The sequence below is a fragment of the Apiotrichum porosum genome (genome assembly GCF_003942205.1).
Source record: "Apiotrichum porosum strain DSM 27194 chromosome Unknown scaffold_11, whole genome shotgun sequence".
Lineage (NCBI taxonomy): Eukaryota > Fungi > Basidiomycota > Tremellomycetes > Trichosporonales > Trichosporonaceae > Apiotrichum > Apiotrichum porosum.
The window spans coordinates 788,386-806,809 of record NW_021167118.1 but is presented as its reverse complement, the minus strand read 5'-3'; the positions used below and the strand labels follow the sequence as shown (position 1 = coordinate 806,809).

Here is an 18,424-nt window from a genome sequence, read left to right as displayed (position 1 = left end):
CCACCGAACGCCACAAGGGGGTGGCTAAAGTGGCGGGGGGTAGCAATGGGGTGTCAACACGTTCTCGGCACGTGTGGCACTGGCCCACACCCTTCCGAGACGTGGCCAGAGTGAGGGATTTGGCGCCTCGGCCGCACATATCCGTCATGGTGGGTTGCGTTTCGAAGCACCGGTGATGGCCCCGGTGGCCGGTGGGTTCGAATGCACAGCCGCAGCCGGCGGTGACGGGTGAGCATATCAGCAGTCGGATAAGTATGGGTAGCGACCGACGCATCCCCCGTCCTCACCGGAGACGACGAGCAGCCTCCTATACACGCACCGCTGAACACACTCGCAAATGCGTGTTCTACTCATGCACTCCGCTCCAACTCAAGTGGCGTCGTTGGCGCAAGCATTTATGACTCGTGGTCCGCTCGGGGGCGGCTGAGGCCGCAGAAGCTGCTGACACCAGTCGTGGAGCGAGAGAATTGCGCCTCCCTTTCGGCCCGATTGAGGCGGACACTCCTCAGTTTATAATGAAGCAACTGGTCTTGCTCCGTGTGCGCGTCGTATTTGACGAGCGACGTCACGTGAAATATAGAGGACGACGTCACGAAGGGATCGGGTGGTTGGTTTCTTTCTGCAGACCTCGGGGTATCCATGGTCTCCATTCAGCCTCATCTCAGCTACACCGGGCTGCTTTGGCGATCGTGTAGTACCCCCGTGTACCTTGATAGACGATGCCGGCTAACCATGTGCAGTCTAGATCAGCAAAGCGTAGTGCGCATCAGGGCCAATTGAGGGTCACCCCCATCGGCCGGCTCTTGAAGAAGACAGAGTGTGCTGTAGGGTGGACGGACGCGTTTTGGACGGGTTTCCCTTGGTCACCGGCTTCGTTTACTGGTCGTCGCATAGTTCTCCAAGGACTGACCATAGAGAACTGACCCCCCAGTATAAGCATGCGGTATTTTGGCAGATTATGCAGCCTATCGGCAGCTCGGGAGCATGCGGAGTGTGCTGGATAGAAGGTCACGGCGAATGGAATCCCCGCGAGCCTCAGCCACCTCAGCCACTTGGCGGCAGGGAATAAGGAGTTTCTGGGCACAGTAAGCACAAGGCCAAGGATCAAACCAAAATCGGTCATGGCCGCGGCTCACAGGATCACAGGGCTGATACGCCTCACTATCTCGAGCCCTGGGACGAGGGGGGGCGGTGGTTGCCGGTCTGTCGGTTTGTAGACATTTGTATACGGCAGGTCCGCCGGTAATTAATTAGCCCAAGCCTTTGCAGTAAGAAAGGACAGGCACTGCGCGATCGACCGCGCTCGTGACGTCTTGTCATCGCAGCCCCATCCCGCTAGTCGGTCTGGCTGACGACCAGTACCTCTTGGCTGACACCGAACGCCAAAGGTGATGTTATTGACCGCACTGTAGTACTCTAACGCGTGGCCTCATTTGCCGAGGAGGTCTGAGAGTCGCCGTTTCGAGCGCCAGTGGCGGTTCCGATCAAACTGCAAACTGGAGTTCAGCCTCATAAGCGTGCAGCTTTGGCCGCGGCGGCGAGTCCGAGCGCCGTGCATTTTCGTCTTGCAAACTGAGAAACTGAGATCAGATAGCCGTATACCGACAGATAAGGGGAACTCAAAGGGGCGGGTGCAGAGGCGTGACGCGTTGTGGCGAGGAGACGTTTGACGCTAGTGACACCACCCATGGCAAACCATCTTCATTGGTATTACCTGACACACAGCCGCCGCTTGTCTACCCTTGTAGCTTGTCGCTTGTGGTGACGGTTAGTCCGGGCCTTGCACGGGTGTGGGGGTCAATGAAGACCGCTGTATGAGAACGCGGCGGGCTTAGCAGGCGGTGAAGTCAAGCAAGCGAGCGGGACACGGAATGGGCCACGGGGTAGTCCGCTCATCAGGAGGAAATGAGGTTATTGATACATTGGGAAGCATGTGAATAGCTCACCCCAGAGTCTGAAGCTCGAACTGCTGATTGCCAACGTGACTTTGGTACTCTTCCAGCGACATGAGCTGGAAAGCGTCCATGGCACGGAGGAGCTCTGATTCGGTCTTGTCGCGACTGACCTCATTCAGCACAGCTTGTGCGACCGCGGTCCGGAACTGCTCTGGTGAGGTCTCCTCGGGAAGCCCAAACCACACGGGGTTAAACTTGTCGTCCAGGACGAGCGTATACTGGATGTTCGGGAGTGTCGAAGCAATGCGCTCGATGACACTTTGCAACATTCCGTACTGTGGTGGTGGAGGCGGAGCGTCGTGCGATCGTTTGTACCCGCCATACGAGTGCTCGGTGACGAGGATGACCATCTCACGCAAGGTCTCCGCAGCGGCCGGCTGTACCACGAGTTGTATGATGGCAGAAGCCAGTCCAGTGTCGCGTGTCTGATACCGTGCGTTGACAATCCAGCGGCGTACACCCTCCTGTGCCAGCTCCGCCTCGCACTCAGGCGGCTGCCGCCAGCGCATCTGACCTGCCCAGATCTCCGCCCGGCAGTGCATGTTGACAAACTCGATGTACGTCGGGAACGAGATCGGGTATGTTTGTCTCGTATGGCCACTCCAGTGTCGCACTGTCTGAACATTGCAGAGCCCATCCATGGTCTCTTGATCTGGGAGGCTTGCAAAGTGCGGTTCGAGGTTGTAATCGAGGATCCGGGTGAGCCCCAGGGCCCTCCGTCGAGCTATCGAAGCGGCCTTGGGGTCCTCTCCTGGACCAGGAGAGCGTAGCGCAGGTACTCGCTGGTCGCCGGGAGTCGAGAGCATCGTGCTGTCGTCTATAAGCCACAGGGAGAGGTGTCTGGAAATCCGTGCGTCGACGCGATCCCGGTTGGTGCGACACGTCGCCCGAAACGCGAAGAGGACATCTCGGGAAGCGTAGTCGAGAATGCAGTCAAAGATGCCTGGGAACATGTCATGCTGGAGAAGGGCGGGCTGGCCCGACATTATTGTCTAAGGTCACTGTCTGGCTATCGAGCGGTGATGGTTTAAAGAGGTTGGGTGGCGAGACGAACAAGCAGTCGTCATCGGAGCGGTCCGTTGTGACTGATGGCGGATGGACGGGGTAATCCGCGGAATATCTGTCGGAGGTTTGTGTGGCTCTGTGCTGTGGCCGTCCCACCCATGTGAAAAGCTCAGTCAGGCTTTCATACCGCTACAGACGTAACTGTGACCATAACACGAGAGTATGCGGATAATGGTGCAATACAAGGAGGAAGGGGGGGCGCCAGGGGGATAAGGTATCTCGAAATCATGCTCTCAGTCTAGCAGTCACTGGACAGTCTCGACGGTATCCAAGAGGAAGGTTTCGTAGCCGACCTCCGCGCAGTACGCCTCGGCAGACATAAAGGAAAGGCTCTCCACAGCACTTTCTTGATAGTTTATGCCCCAGCCTAGAAGGTTTCCACTGCGGAGCACAAGCTGCGTAAACTTCAAGGCGATCGCTTGGGGGTCCAGGGCGGGTTGCCAGAACGCATCCCGCGAGAGCTCGAACAGGCCGACGACTTTGATTTTGAGACCTCGGCGAAAGTAGAGCGCCACAAGGTGACAAAGGATGTCAACAAAAAGACGGTTCACCAAGGTAGCGTTGAGAAAGTCGGAGAGTGCCTCGTAGTGCGCGTCAAGTGGGAATGGTAACCGTCGGTAATCGATCGCAGACTCTGGGTGGAGGAAGAATACGACCTCGTTGACGCTGGGTGGCATGTGGCTTTGCGGGACCAAAGTCTCAATGCACTGTATGCGGCGAGTGCAGGACAGGTTGACGACAAGTTTCTCACAGCCGTGTATGAACCGTGGTAGGTTGATCATGGAGCACACGGGCCAAAAGTTGGGCGTCGAGGTGAAGCACACCACGACCCGGGGAGCGACAATGGCGTCAAAGAGGTCGGAATGGAAGTTGTGTATCCTGAGGACGTCCAGATTGCTCATGGAAGTGAGACGACGTTGGATACGATCGAGGTTGTTCGGAAGTGGATAATGGGGTAGCCCCTCCAGATCGATGATGTGGACCATGGCTCTTGACTGTGGCTTGTGTTTCCAGAAGATATCAGGAATGTTGCCCAGGACCGACTCAGTTCCCCGGGCAGTGTTCATGAAGAGGTGATGCATGATTCGAGCCTCAGCAAGGTTCTTGGTATGACCGGAGGCTTGCCGGAACTTGAGAAGAGTGCTGTAGTCGGCATAGGTTACAATGAGGTCGAGGAGGTGAGGGAAGGCCGTATGGTCAAGTCGCACCGGCTGTTGTGTGTCCGACGTGCGGTGGGAGAACGCCGGAGGGGTTAGGGGCGGCATGGGAGGTGTCACGGGTGGCTCGAGGAGGATAGTGTGTTTGTCCATTGGACACAAGATTGTCAAGATGGGTTGAATGTAACACCAAGAAGTGTGGTTGTATGTGAATGACAGGAGAGAAGTCGAGGGAAGGCAACGGCAGGACGTGGATCCGCGCAGTACTCGCCCACCACACCGACAATCCCCACGAAATTTGGGCACAATAACACAGACTCACAAGCACATATATAAAGATGCACAGACACTGGAACGGGGTGTTCATCATCGAGACAGGAACTTAGGAAGCGACATTCACAACTACTTGCAGCCGTTGGATGCCACACAAACAACATTACGTCATCGTCCGTGGAGGTCATCGGTCTTCATCGGCGATCTGCGATGCGCAACAGCCGGTCGGTTGAAGACCATGGCGCGCGACACTTTGTCATCTCACTGCTCACCATGTCCGACACCGATCAAGCCAAGAAAGTTGCTGTTCTCACCGTGTTCACCTCGGAGACAGCCAAAGGCAATGCCGCTGCCGTAGTGATTACGCCTGAGCGTCTGAGCTTTGCCGAGAGGACAAAGTTGGGAGTGTGAGTGCCTCCCCCACTTTACCGTGCGGGTGGACGGTTCGCCAGGACTTTACACTTACAGCACAGCGAGCTGGCTGATCCCGCTACAGCCACTGCATTCATCTCCCACCCTACCCTCCTCCAACAGCTCGATGGCGCCGACTTCACTTCACCCCGCCCGACGATCTCATGGACGCGCTACAATGGCCAGTCCCTTCCCCTCTGTGGGCATGGAACCGCTGCTGGTGTCCAGTACCTTCTCCAGAATGTCCTCAAGACCACTTCCAACGTAACCTTTGACTACTACTTTGGTGACACGGCCGAGACGGAGACGGTGCGGGGAACCATTTTGACACTTACAGAAGGCGTCAAGTTTGGCGTCGACCTGCCGGCTGCCCACCCTGGACGCGACCTGACGCCCGAGGAGCAGACCGAGGTCGAGTCTGTGTTCTGCTCGGCCACTGGGTTGTCTCCAAAGGACATTGTCGCAACGGTGGCTTCCATCTCTGTGAGCTACGATCTGCACCATGAAAGCTGACGAACAGGGATACAATGGTCCTGGGCTTACTACCAACGTGACGATCCAGATTAAGCCGTCGGTGGATCTTGGCGCACTCAAGCTTGACTATGACAAGCTGGTGAGTCCTGAGTACACCTGACTATGCTGATCTCAGTCTACCCTACGCTTCCGTGGCATCTTCGTCACCTCAGAGTGGCCGGAACACCGCGCTGACTCGGCATTCCGCTCCCGCATCTTCTTCCCCAAGACGGGCCTGTTGGAGGACAACGCATGCGGGTCCGCGCACACCTTCCTCGTACCTTGGTGGATATCAACATACCCCGCCAAGTTTGAGAGTTACGCTGAGAAGACTGAGGATGGAGGCCCGCGCTACCGTGTTCCAGCGGACCAGCCGAGTCCCCTTGGGGCGAAGATGGAGATTGTGTGGGACGGTAAATGGCGCGATGAAGGCGGTCGGTGCATCCTCATGGGCGAAGGGATTGGTGAGTCGTGAGGTCAAGGAATCCGCTAACATTTCAGTGCTGAAGGAGTTCTGAGATAGTTCGCTCGAACGTCAGCGAGGCTGTCATCACGTGTTGTATGCAATAACAATGGCGGAAGGTCAAGGAGTGAGAGTGCACCATCGACTAGGGTTCTATTGTCGAGGGAGAAAGGGATGCTTGGTCGTATGTCCTGCAACTCACAAGCGAGGTACATATGGTGATAGGGCACATTCAGCGACTGAGATGGAGTACACAACACCGGAGGAGTCCTCCCTTTCGGCCGACCATGGAAGGGGTCCCCACCTCATGGGGTGCTCCTACTTTGGGTGACATCATACCATCGTCGAGTAGCTTTGTTGACCTCGCGAAGCATGTTGAGCACCGCGCGCCCTGAGGGCCTGTAACCAGTCAGGAAAGCTGACGACGCACTCCCCACTGTCAAGGCCAAACTCCATTGATCGTGACTGAGCATCAGGGTGATTAGGAGAGTGGTGTGTTGGACCGGCCTCTTCCCAAGCCGACGATGACTTCGCAGAGAGGATACCCCCCGGCCTATTGTCGGTGAATAATTGGAAGCTTGTACGAACTGCGAGTGCAAAGGACACAAGACACACGTTCAAGATGAGTCCGGCCCGGACGGTACCACCGGCGCCGTCGACGGACCGTCGAGCGACAAACTCAAAAGGTCAGATGCGCGTCATGTGCCCGAGGAGGAGGCTTTGTACAAGTCAGCACAGAACACCTACCTCCAGGACATACCATGACCGTTGATCACTGGGGCTCCCCGGGGGCCTGACGGCCCGGCGGACCGCAGAAGAGAAAGAAACACGAAACGCCTCGCACGTTGAATCTCCCGCCAGCCCAAATCGACTAATGGTCGGTCCGGAGCGGGCCGTGAGCGGTGACATGGACGCACGACGCGATCGTGTTGGAGTCTGGTGCATGGTGTGGACTGACTCTTTCCCAAGACGGGCCGTATATCCATCTCCTCAGGACCAGAATAGCCCTCTGGCGTTCAGAGGAACGTCCCCTGCGGAACTTGGCTTTCTAACATGGGGCCATGGGGCCACACCGGGGCAACGTTCACGGAGCGGGGGTGGCATAAAACCGCGCCAAGATGAAGAACGGCCCACACCCACCTTGCCAACCCACAATGCTTTCTTCCGCTCTCATTGCTCTCCTCCCAGTCCTCGCTGGAGTTGTCCAAGGCGTGGCCGTCGAGCGCAACGGCCGTTGGGACAGTGATAGCTGGGTATGTGCCTCCAGGTGACATGATGCTGACAGCCTACAGGGCGTCCAATCTCAAGGCCATGGCCATGGGTTCTCCAACAGGTGGCAGAACCCTGCACTCGTCACCTGCCAGGCCCTCACGGCCAACATTCTCGATGGCTGCCCTGAGGGTACTCTGCTCGTCGACGGCTCGGGCAACTGGACGACGTCCACCAACTCTACAAAGACTCACGGTTCAAAGGCCAGCACCGCGACGTTCACCACCATCCAGGCAGCCATTGACTCGATCCCTTACGCCTCGTCCAAGACGTACACCATTCTGATCACTCCTGGCGAGTACAACGAGCAGGTCAACATTACTCAGAATGCGGCCATTACCATGCTTGGTGTGACCAGCAACGTCACGGACCCCACTGCCAACACTGTTACCGTCTACCGCGAGCTTGCCAACTACAATGTCAGGTACACGGACAATGTCTGGACCGCCAACCTCATCGTGGCACCGACATACAACTCCTCTGCCACTGGCGCTGGTCCTTCCGGTACACCAGTTGCAGCCGATACTCCCTGGGGAAACAAGGACCTGCGCGTGTACAACGTCGACTTTGTCAACAACTACTCGCAATACTCGTCTGGACCTTCGCTTGCGCTCTCAACTGCGTACTCGTATTCGTCCTTCTACCGCTGTGGTTTCTACTCGGAGCAAGACACCATCTTCATTGGCAAGCGCGGCTCGGCCTACATGCACGAGTGCATCATTGCCGGCCAGACCGACTTCCTGTACGGCTTTGGCACCCTCTGGGTCCAGGACAGTGAGATCCAGATGCGCGCATGTGGTGGTGGCATCATTGCGTGGAAGGGCAGCAACTTGACCGACAGTTTCGAGCCTGGCACCTACGACAGCAACCACTTTGGCTGTTACATTGACAATGCCAACTTTGTGGCTGCCAACCAGACCGTCTACGACGACTGGCAGGGCAAGTGCTACCTCGGCCGTAACTGGAACGAGGGCCACCGCTCTGTCATCTCCAACAGCTACATGGACCACACCGTTGCCGGCCAGGGTTACGAGAAGTGGACCGCCAGCATCCCGCTCCCCACCCCGGTCTTCTTTGGCGAGTACAACTCGACTGGTGACGGCTTCAACCTCACTGCGCGCGTTGCTGCCAACATCACGCACGAGATGACCGCCGCCGAGGTGGCAAAGTACAGCTTTGCCAACGTGTTTGGCAGCAAGAAACCTTCCTGGATCGACTCGCACTGCCTCTAGGGGAGTTACGGATGATGCTAATAACTGAAGACAGGGGGGATTAGGGGAGAGCTAGAAAGAAGATCAGTTGGGTTCATGTGCCATAATGAACTTCAGATGCAGTACTGCAGTTCAGTGGGGAAACGCTAGTTGCATGGTCGTCCCATTGTCGAGGCTCTCCATCCCAAATCACTTGCGGTGCGGCCGGAAACACGTTCACCAGCCACTGCTCCAGACATACCGTCACGAACGCTGAGGGTTCCACTCCAGCCTAAACTGCTTGTCGCCAACTTTTGCACAGTACTCGTCGACAGTGAAGAACCGAACCCCACGCGGCCACCTTCTTTCAATCTTGGCGTGGGAGTGGCCGGTCATGACTTTGAACGCGTGCCTGATCCCGTTTCGAAGCTGCCCCAGTCCGTCGTCCTCGACACCGTCCACATCGTCAACGACCTTGAGTGCAGGCTTGGGGGCGATGCCTGTACGGTGCCAGAGCTCGGTGCCGACTAATGCAACCTTGAACGCAATGTGTGTGGCGAGGACGCAGCCGACCTCGTAACCCAAGGAAAAGAGCAAGGTGCGAGCTCGATACTGTGGAAGGTGACCCGTCGAGTCTGGAACGGACGCCGAGGGAATGATGAAGATGACAAACTTGACCATGGGGCCCTTCAAGTGCCGCGGCAGGTGGACATGGCCGTACGGAGTGCAGCGGTAGGGTACGATAAAGTTGACGACAACCTTTGAGAGCTTGGGGAGGTAATGCGCCTCGTCCCCAATGCTGATTGGAATGTCGGCCCAAACGCCCCCAGCGCTCTCGACCAGTGGACGATGGTAGACGATCGTCCGCAGGTTGCGGTACAGGACGTGCCGCTCGCCTTGCCTGAACACGCGCAGGGTGCGAGCGCGGTCGAAATCAGTGTACGCGACGCCAGCGCAGTCGTCGACGACGCGCACCATGTGTGCCTGCCGCTCGATCCATGGCCGGCCCTTGTCCCACGAAATGCTCCCCATGTCGGGTCCAATGTGCAGCTCGCGACCAAAGCGGACGACGTGGGTGAACAGCCTCGCATCCACGACTGCCTTCAAGTCCTTGGAGACGCTGCGGAGCAGCAGCAGGGCAGGAAGGTCGCATGCCGCTACTATACCTTCCAAGATCTCCGGATTCCAATCGAGGTCGAGCGTGGTTTCGGCCTGTGGTGGGGGTGTCGAGGGGAAGAATTGTGCCAGCCACGACAGCATCGTGCTACCGTGCTGGGGAGGCGGCTTGGTTCGCTGGCTTCAGTTTTACTCGTCGGGGGCGAAGGGCAAAAGCATGGCGCTCGTCATTGCCAGGCATGGAGCAATGTTATAGTGGTTGAGTGAGGAATGCACACACAATGAAGGCTGTGCCCGCCTGTGGTTCGTTGACTGCCAAGAGACGGCGCACGGCACCACCACAATTTAGCAATTTCGGTCGGTTTCTCCGATCTCACAGCCTGTCCGCGAAGGAAGTGGGGCCAGGGGGGGCTTGGCTTCATGCATGTGACAGTTGTTTATGTTTCAAGCCCGCTAGTCCAAAACCGCCATGGTTATGACTGTCAACCGAATCAGCACTCGAGGCACAACTCTGTCAGGGCGGCATCCAACGCTGAAGACGCCGACTACCACTCCATCTCCAACGCAGCCTGTTTGTTCAAAACTTCCAGGCGATACTTGTTATAGCTCACAAACCGGACGGCGCGTTGGACGTGCACAGTCGGCCATCCCATGCCCTCCGCCACCTCAGCAATCAACCTTTCCAACAAACGTAGCTGTCGCAGAACTGTCGTTGTCCCTGTCGCCATGCCTGTTTGACCAGTTGGTCTCTGGCCTCTCGGGGCTACCATAGCCCTGGGCGGCCAAAAACAAAGGTTCCGTTTGGAAACGTCATGAGATTTCACTTTAGCTCGACCCTCATTCTCACTTTTGGTGTTCATCATCATCCCACTCCATCATTAAAGCTTCTAGAGACCTAGAGACCCAGTAGTATATGGTCCATCTGGAAGGTATCGCCTACGCACACAATCGTAGGCAGTTCAACCGACCATGAACAGCCTCCTTCCTGAGCATCCCGGGACTGCAGATCCTCCTGTATGTGTCACTTGGTGTGTTACGGCTAACCTCAAGGCTATTACTGCTATTACTGCACCTGCACACCCACCGCTACCGATGAAGATATGCAGTGGGCACGTGCCTACTTGACCCATTGAATAGATGGGTCAGGTAGGCCCGTGCCCACTGCATATCTTTATCGGTAGCTATGGGCGCAGATGCAGTAATAGCGTTGAGTATTGGTCCGCCACGACCGACAAAACGATCGTCACGCTGATTGTTGCGTTACTATAGCTCTTTATGTGCATCTTCCACACTGAAAAAGGTCACAGCGATGCATGTAATAGTAGTAGTCAGTGTCAGTCTGTAACCAAGGGGAGGGGCAAGGGCGCGGGTCATGGCCTGCAAGTAAAGTGTATGCAGCAAGAAAGTTGGGTCATGTCATGAATGGTTGTATCCATAAAAGTTTGCTCTCAGCTATGGACGGTCGTTTTCACTACTATACTAGAATGCGATCCTTGTGTTGTTCTTGTGTTTATGTTTGAATGGGGGAGAGGAAAATGCGAGAAAATGATTTGAAAAATGCGGGTATCGTGTAAAAAGGGCGACTTAGAGCACCTCGTAGCCCTCGGTCTCGCTCTCAGTGGCCGAGGCGGAACTGCGTGTCCACTCGTCCTCGTCGTCGGTCTCGCCGCGCTCACGGCGCTCCGAGACCTCGTGCCAGCGCTGGTCGCGGCGTGCCTCGAGCGACTCGAGCTCCTTCTCAATAGCGGCGACCGTGTCCTTGCGGCGGCGGCGGATGGCGCGGTCGCCGTTGGACTGGACGCCGTCGGCCTCGAGGATGAGCTGGAGGAGCGCGTTGGCCTGTGCGTGGTACGGCGTGTTGTAGCGGTTGAACAGGAGAGGCGGCTGGTTGTGGTCTGGGGTAGACGCGGCAAAGACGAGACGGGGCGGGAAGGTAAAGCTGGTGTTGAGGGCGGCAAACTTGGCGTCAATGGTGTCGAGCTGGGCCTCGGCGACCTTGCGGGCCTCGGCCTCCTCGGGAGTCTCGGGGGCGGCAGGCTCGGTGGCCGTGGCGGCCTTGCGCTGCTGGCGCTCCTTGCGGCCGGGACGGTGCTTCTTGGTCTTCTTGTGTGCGGCGGCCTGGTCGTTCATCGAGCCCTCGACAGCGGCGAGAATGTCACGGAGAGCCTGGGGCATGTTGGCGTAGTTGTCGAGCGTCGACGTGAAGGGCGCGCCCTCGACAAAGTCCTGCTGGGGCTGGGGCTCCTGGGCGCGCTGGAAGTCTTCGCGGACAACAGGCGGCTCACGGTGCGGGTGCGGGTGGACGGCGACGCGAGTGGGCAGAGCAGGGACGTGGCGGTCGGCCTCGGCCTGCTTCTGCTTGTTGGCCTCGTAGTCGGCTTGCTTCTTCGCGTCGCGGGCGTGGATGGCGGCAAAGTCCTCCTTGGCAATGTCGGAAGCAGTGTTGACGGCAGTGGCAAGCTTCTCAGCCTCGCCAAGCGCAGGGTTGCGGGCAGCGGCGTCGGCGGCCTCCTCACGGTCGAGGCGCTCGGCGATGCCTTCAGCCTTGGCGAGCTGCTCGGTGGTGGCGAGGTCCTGGGCGTTGGACTTGTCGTGCTCGTACTGGGCGTCCTCCTTCTGAATGTCCTTGGCAGTGTTGACAGCGGCAGCGAGCTTTTCAGTCTCGCCAAGTGCCGGGTTGCGGGCAGCGGCGGCAGCCTGCTCCTCGGCAGCGAGCCTGGCGGCGATGCCCTCGGCCTTGGCGAGCTGCTCGGCGGCGCGGACGTCCTTGGTCTTGTCGGCGGTGTAGTGGGCGTCCTCGGTGGAAATGGCCTTGGCAGTGCCGACGGCGGTCGCGAGGTTCTCAGCCTCGCCGAGGGCCGGGTTGCGTGCGGCGGCCTGGGCCTGCTCGTGCTTGGCAATGTTCTGCGCAATGCCCTCAGCCTTGGCGATACGCTCGGCCTCGCGAATGTCCTCGGTCTTGCGGGCGTACGAGGCAGACTGCTCGCCAGCGATGGTGCGCGCAGTCTTCTCGGCCGCGGCGAGCTTTTCGACCTGCGACAGGTCCTCGGTGGCCGACTCGTCGGGGACAAACTCGAGACCCCAGCGGCTGAGAATGTCGTTCAGGTTGTTGACGGCCGAGCCGACGACCTGCTGGCTACCAGAGGCGGCCTTTTCGTCCTGGGCGGCGGGGTCGACCTGGAGGCCGAGGAAGGCGTTGAGGAGTGAGTTGAGACCAGGAGGGAACGATGCGTCGTCTTCGGCAGTGGCAGCGGTGTCATCGTGCTCGGGAACAAAGGCCTTGGCGGCGGGGTTGAGGCCGGCGTGGGCGTGCTCGGCAGGTACCGTGAGGGCGGCAGCGGTAGCGGCGTTGGGTGCGGCAGCAATGTCACGCTGGGGAACCTTGGCAGGCTCCTGGGCCGGCGGGCACTGGCAGCGAGCGTCGAGCTCAGACTCTTGACCGCTGCCAATGTTGAAGCCGAAGAGCGAGCCGAGGAGCGAGTTGATGCCGGCGAGGTCGTCGTCGTCGTTGTCTTCGGCGGCAGCCTCGCGGGCGGCAGGAGCGGCAGCCAGGAGAGGTGCACCGGGGGCACGCACGCGCTGCTCAGCTTGAGCACGGGCGTGTGCCGCCGCGTGGACCTGGTGAGCCTTGGCCTGCGCGGTCTGCACCTGTTCGGCGCGGGCGCGGTACTCTGCCAGAGCACGCTCGTAGGCGTGAGCCGCGGCGACCTGGCGCTGGCGCTCGGCCTGGACAGCAGCTGCGATCTGGTCGCGGCGGCGCTGTTCGAGGGCATGAGCAAGCGCGGCCTCGCGGGCACGTTCGCGCTCGAGCGCCTCCTTTATTGCACGCTCACGGCGGGCACACGCGATGGCGCGGGCCTGCTGCTCGCGGGCGGCACGGAGGGCAATCTCGCGCTGCTGGGCGGCGGCGGCGCGCTGGCGGGACTCGATGGCCGCGGCGGCCTCGGCGGCCTCGCGGCGGCGCTGGACGGAGCGGAGGTACGCGAGAGCAGTACGTTCCTCGGCTTCGAGGTCGGAGACGGTGATGGGCGAGGCGGCGCGCTGCTGCTGTTGCTCAGCCGAGGCCTGCTGGGCCTGGGCGGGGCGGTAGTAGCCCTGCTGAACGGGAACGAAGGGGTGGCCGTAGAAGGACATGGCAGTGGTGGTGGGTGGGGGGGGAGAGGGGGTGGGGTAGGAGTGGGAGTGTGTTGGGGAGTGTTGGTGAGATAGGAGTAGTAGTCGTGAGAGCTGATGAAGGAAAAGTCAGTGACGGTGAGAACCCATGGGCTTTATACATCCAGCATGGCTCGACGAGGCCGACGGGCGGACGGGCCGCGTGTGTACGGCGGTGTCAGCATCAGCATCAGCAAGCATGTGACGTGCGTGTGCGTAGTATGGGCCGTTGAGTGACGAAGGCTGCCGGGAGAGAGCACGAGAACAATGGTGTGCGATGAGCTACGCTGGCTGACCGAGCGCGCGTACGTTGGAAGCCTCTGGCGTCATTGCGTCGATCCTTCCACCATACTCCGGAATCTTCCACCCTGGGACCACGTGGCTATCTCCCGGGGTTCCCCGGGATTCCATCTCCCTCCATCGCCCACCAGGCCACCAGGCCACCAGCGTCATCCGTCTCAGGAAAAAAGGACTATTATCTAATCACCGCAGGGCCATGCATGCTGACTGGAAAGATGGTTCTACACAATCTACACCGCGCCGAGCGGGTCGACGCCGACGGGCTGCGAGGCCGAGACCGACCGCGATGCCGAAGCCGAGCCCGAGCCCGTCCCATGCCCACCACGCCCACCACTGGGCGGCGTCGACACGCGCCAGGCAGACCGCCTGCGCTCGTGACCGTGACCACCGCCCACCGTGGTGATTGATCCGACACCAAGCCCCGCCAGCGGGTCCATGGCGCCACTACTTGCGGGTGCGCCCGGGCTGGCTGTGGTGGATGCCGATGCTGAAGAGATTACAGAACCGATAGGCGGCGAAGATATACTAGATGACATGGGCGGTGACATGCGTGATGCAGACGCAGACGCAGACGTGGACCGCAGCGGCGGCGGTGACAAGGCGGGCGACGAGCGCGCACTCGAGCTCGCTGCTGGGAGTGCGGGCGAGAGGAGACCTCCCGAGGAGGGCGGGTACGCTGTGCGAGGCGACTGGATGGGGACGGGGACTCGCGACAGTGCCGGCGCCGGGCGGTCGTTGCGCGCTGACAGGTACAGCGTCGGCTTGGAGCTGCTAGGTCCCCCGGTCCCAGTCCCAGGTGGTCGTGCAGTGACCGGAGGACTTGCCAAGGGCGACGGGCTCTTGGGCAATGATGCTGGTGCTGGTGCTGGTGCTGGTGCTGGCACAGGCGGTGGCGCCGCGGGGAATACCGGGGACCCCATTTGCGCGCGCAGTGGCGCCTTTGGCGTCTCGAGTAACACCGTTTCATTGTCTGGTTGCAGAAACGCGGCGCGGGTCGGGGTTTGTGGGAGGTTTGGCTTGACTGACGGCAGCGGTGACGTTTCATTCACGGGTGTCGGGCCTGCCGAGGAAGACGCGCGAGAACGCGAGCTGTCGAGGTCGTCGTTCCACGCCCAGTCCTTGACCATGTCGTCAATGTCGCGTCCTGGCGCCTCGAGGAGACTGTCCCTGATACGCTCCACGCCGCTCCACGCCTGGGCAATGGCCAGAGGCCCACTCTCGGGATCTCGGATCGTGTCCATCCACTCGCCCATCGCCTTGCCCATCGTGACCATGACGAGCTGCACCTCGGCCATTTGCCTCTCGGCGTCGAGAAGCGTCTTGGTCGAGGCACTGCTTTCGGCCGACGCAATGGGCAAGGGCGGAGGGCGCGGTGGGAGAGACGCAGTGGAGGAGGGGATCGTGGAGAAGGGCGAGTTGCCGCGGCTAGGAGGAGTGGGCGAAAAGCTCGGGAGGAACGAGTAGGCCGTGGCGGCGTCCGGGAGGTTGCTCTGATCATCGTCAGCTGGGGAACTAATGTTTTAGCTGAAAAACGTACTCGAAAGTCTGCAATGGCCTTGTCAAGACCAGCCTTTTGCGCGCGCTCAAACAGTCCAGCTGCAATGCCCGACACGCTTCCCTTCCCCTTGCCTCGCGCCGCCGAACCAGGTCTCGAGGTCGGGGGTGTGCCGCGGCCACCACGCCAGTTGGAGGTATCTATGTCGATACCGGTCGGCTTTTCTGGCGGGTTGGCCTTGATGCCTAGCAGTTCCTGATTCTGGAGGACAACCTCGACGCCAGCAGCGGGGGAGATGTCGTTTCGCAGGAAATTGGCTTGCGCAAGGATGAGTGCTGGGTTGAAGGGATACTCGTCCGAGGGGGCGGGATAGTGCAAGAGGTGGGTGAGGAGGGTCGGGTAGTCGCCCTCGATGACTGGGTGTGAGCTCCATACGGCAAAATCCGGCCAGCTCACGTTCATTGCGGATGAGAAGCAGCATGGCGACGCACACAAAGTCAAGGATGCCCAGTGACGGGTCCTCGGCGAACATGCCGTCCCATAGACGGAGGGCGAGGTGGAATGGAAGCTCGCGCGTGAGGATCAGGCGGATCCAGCGACTGAGTAATGTCAGTTGAGATACGACCAGAGACCTCCAACGAACATTGCCCAGATCTGGGCCTCGACGCCTTCTGTCTCGAGACGCTCCCAGAGCTGTGGGTCGATCCTGCGCAAGAGCTGGGTGTGGATGTGGTTACACCGTTCAATGATAGGTGCCTGGGGAGCGCCGATAATGGCCCGTGAGGCCTGGGACTGTAAGCACAAGGAGCTGGGCGGGGTCGCTTGACAGCATCCACCACTCACTGGACCTTCCTCGGCTCTCCACTCGTAGAACGCCTTGGCCGGGCGCATGAGTTGCTGGAAGAGCCCAAACGCGTCGTGCTCGACGTAGTTGCGGTCCAGGGTGGCCTGCATGGCTGCTGAGATTTGCGGCGAGACGACACGGCCAGACGTGGTACTTGACGGAACCGGCGTCGATATGTCGAGCGAGTCGCGGTCCGTGACCAACATGCATGCCGCGAGGAGCTCGTGCATTCCCTGCGAGTCAGCCAGAAGTCGCCTGTTTCTTTACTCTAACTGTGCACCGCTTACCTGCCTGTACCCGACATCCGGGTTGAGGACCGAGAACAAGAACAGCATGGTCGTCAAACTCCGGCGCACGCGCTCGATGCCAAAGTATGGGATATCGGGAAACGTCCTGTCCACGTCCTGCCGAATGGTCGCCCGCAGGTCGAGGTGGGCAAACCACGTCTTCCACGGACTGTCGCCGTCGAGCGAGAGCGGGTCCCAGCCTGCGCCTCCGTCGCTTGAGCCTGCTTTGGTCGAGGAAGGCGCGTACCCTTCGCCGCCAGAACAGTCTGCCGCCCACCTTCCGTCGGGCGCGACGAGGAAGCGCGCACGCAGCTCGTCGTATACCTTTCGTTCTGTCGAGAGCGCCGGAGGGAACAGGTCGAGACTTGTTGGCGGGGGCAAGAGGCCGAGGTAGAACTGCAACGAGAGAGAGGTGTTAGCCAGGGGTTTAGAACCGTCAGCCGAGCAGAACGTACACGCCAGTAAACGGATCGCAGGGTGATGCCGCCGTCATCGTCTGGAGCTCCCAGTCCAGCAGCAGCCACGGCCTTGAGGTTCTGGAGCGAGAGGAGCGGGTCGGTGAACAGGTCTGTCCACGCCGAGCTGGTATCGTTTCAGCTGCTTGTGATTGTTCGGAGGGCTCCCTTCAGCGTGAAACCTACGAGATCTCCGAGGGAGCCGGACGCGTGAAGAACGCGGCCTCCGAGTCCTTCATCGTGGCTGCGATACAGAAGGGTGAGCAAGAGACACCGCGTCAGGATATCGGCTTTGGTGTTGTTGGTTGTCGCTGTGTGCGATGACGATTGCTGCCGTCGTCCTCGCTTGGTGTGCATGGGTGTGACTGTCGGCGCGTCAGTGGCGCGTCGGGAAGAGGTCACGTGATCCGGGTTGACAGTGGTTAGTGTTCATTAGAAACTGTGCTCACACGACCGTCTTATCGGATTAAATGTCCGTTTCTAATAGAAGGGTTGCTCCGTCCAGACACGACTTCCTCGTCCTGTGTGGCACGCCGGCGGGCCGGCGGGCCGTGTTGACCACTGTGAGTGAAACTGACTCGCTCCCGAGTGTGCGAGAACTGTGGGAAAGAGGAGGACCGGAAACCACACCACAGTGGAGAGATATAAGGCCACAGCCATACCGACTGTTTTTGTTCTCTTGTCGCTGTCCGCCAAAACCAGCGGCCACTGCAAGGTCGCATACATTTGCAACAATGATGATGCAACCTTGCAGCGCCATGATTAGCCCCTTCGCCTTTGACCTAGTGAACCATCCGTTGCTGCTGCACGTCATGGCTCACTTGGGCAAAGACGAAGCGGCCAATTGTTGTTTTGGCCACCCCACTGACGTCTCATGTCAGGTTTAGTTGCCGATCGATTTTACCACCAGCCCATCTCGTGGTCTCTCACCACCACGTCTCCCCAACCTAACACCCTCATCCCATCTCAACGCGTCGTGCCCCCGCGACGTCCAGTTCTAGTAATTGCCTTGCTGGCGCTCGACACGTCGATCTGTGCCCTTTGCACGATAGTGGGATCGTCGTTGCTTGGGCTGCTGGCGTGTGACAAGCAGACGCCGGCGTGTTGTCTGTGCCCTCGAAAAGGCAGTGACAACACAGACCCCGTTTTATCTCACACGGATGTCGGTCAGGCCGTCTCCCAGTCTCGACAGTGTGTCTGCTTCGAGTCCTCTCGCGGCATGTGCCGCCGTCTGTACCTCCGTACCTCTGTGGATCCGTGGCGCCGCCCCCCGCTTGCTGCGCCTTTCACGTTCTCGCACTGACCACGCCATGTACGCACAAGGCCACAAGCCGCCAGCCGCCAGCCCTCAGCATGCCAAACTGACGTATGACGCATAAAGCTTGCAAGCTAGCAACGTCCAGTGCAACCCAAGTGCAAGCTAGAGCTAGCCCCCAGATCCCCAGAGCATTGATCTGCAAGATCCCAAACTGGAAACGC

At 59.6% G+C, this 18,424-nt stretch overlaps 7 protein-coding genes across 7 annotated transcripts; 2 read left to right on the top strand and 5 right to left on the bottom strand.

Annotated features, from left to right (window-relative positions):
* Positions 1 to 1,942: 1,942 nt before the first annotated feature.
* On the bottom strand, positions 1,943 to 2,941 carry EHS24_001919 (uncharacterized protein; the record flags this gene model as incomplete). The annotated part of the gene is made up of 1 exon (XM_028617677.1): positions 1,943 to 2,941. One exon carries the CDS (start codon positions 2,939 to 2,941, stop codon positions 1,943 to 1,945), a length of 999 nt encoding a protein of 332 aa, XP_028474140.1.
* A 324-nt stretch (positions 2,942 to 3,265) lies between these two features.
* EHS24_001918 (uncharacterized protein) lies at positions 3,266 to 4,285 on the bottom strand (the record flags this gene model as incomplete). The annotated part of the gene is made up of 1 exon (XM_028617676.1): positions 3,266 to 4,285. The coding sequence occupies one exon, from the start codon at positions 4,283 to 4,285 to the stop codon at positions 3,266 to 3,268; it is 1,020 nt and encodes a 339-aa protein (XP_028474139.1).
* A 438-nt stretch (positions 4,286 to 4,723) lies between these two features.
* On the top strand, positions 4,724 to 5,892 carry EHS24_001917 (uncharacterized protein; the record flags this gene model as incomplete). The annotated part of the gene is made up of 5 exons (XM_028617675.1): positions 4,724 to 4,857; positions 4,924 to 5,344; positions 5,382 to 5,474; positions 5,511 to 5,838; positions 5,876 to 5,892. The coding sequence occupies 5 exons, from the start codon at positions 4,724 to 4,726 to the stop codon at positions 5,890 to 5,892; spliced, it is 993 nt and encodes a 330-aa protein (XP_028474138.1).
* Positions 5,893 to 6,991: 1,099 nt separating this feature from the next.
* EHS24_001916 (uncharacterized protein) lies at positions 6,992 to 8,338 on the top strand (the record flags this gene model as incomplete). The annotated part of the gene is made up of 2 exons (XM_028617674.1): positions 6,992 to 7,090; positions 7,130 to 8,338. The coding sequence occupies 2 exons, from the start codon at positions 6,992 to 6,994 to the stop codon at positions 8,336 to 8,338; spliced, it is 1,308 nt and encodes a 435-aa protein (XP_028474137.1).
* A 222-nt stretch (positions 8,339 to 8,560) lies between these two features.
* On the bottom strand, positions 8,561 to 9,556 carry EHS24_001915 (uncharacterized protein; the record flags this gene model as incomplete). Its single annotated transcript, XM_028617673.1, has 1 exon — positions 8,561 to 9,556. One exon carries the CDS (start codon positions 9,554 to 9,556, stop codon positions 8,561 to 8,563), a length of 996 nt encoding a protein of 331 aa, XP_028474136.1.
* Positions 9,557 to 10,996: 1,440 nt separating this feature from the next.
* EHS24_001914 (uncharacterized protein) lies at positions 10,997 to 13,546 on the bottom strand (the record flags this gene model as incomplete). The annotated part of the gene is made up of 1 exon (XM_028617672.1): positions 10,997 to 13,546. The coding sequence occupies one exon, from the start codon at positions 13,544 to 13,546 to the stop codon at positions 10,997 to 10,999; it is 2,550 nt and encodes an 849-aa protein (XP_028474135.1).
* A 548-nt stretch (positions 13,547 to 14,094) lies between these two features.
* On the bottom strand, positions 14,095 to 17,184 carry EHS24_001913 (uncharacterized protein; the record flags this gene model as incomplete). The annotated part of the gene is made up of 8 exons (XM_028617671.1): positions 14,095 to 15,354; positions 15,402 to 15,775; positions 15,816 to 15,958; positions 16,003 to 16,145; positions 16,203 to 16,436; positions 16,491 to 16,886; positions 16,946 to 17,072; positions 17,132 to 17,184. 8 exons carry the CDS (start codon positions 17,182 to 17,184, stop codon positions 14,095 to 14,097), a joined length of 2,730 nt encoding a protein of 909 aa, XP_028474134.1.
* Between the last annotated feature and the right edge of the window lie 1,240 nt (positions 17,185 to 18,424).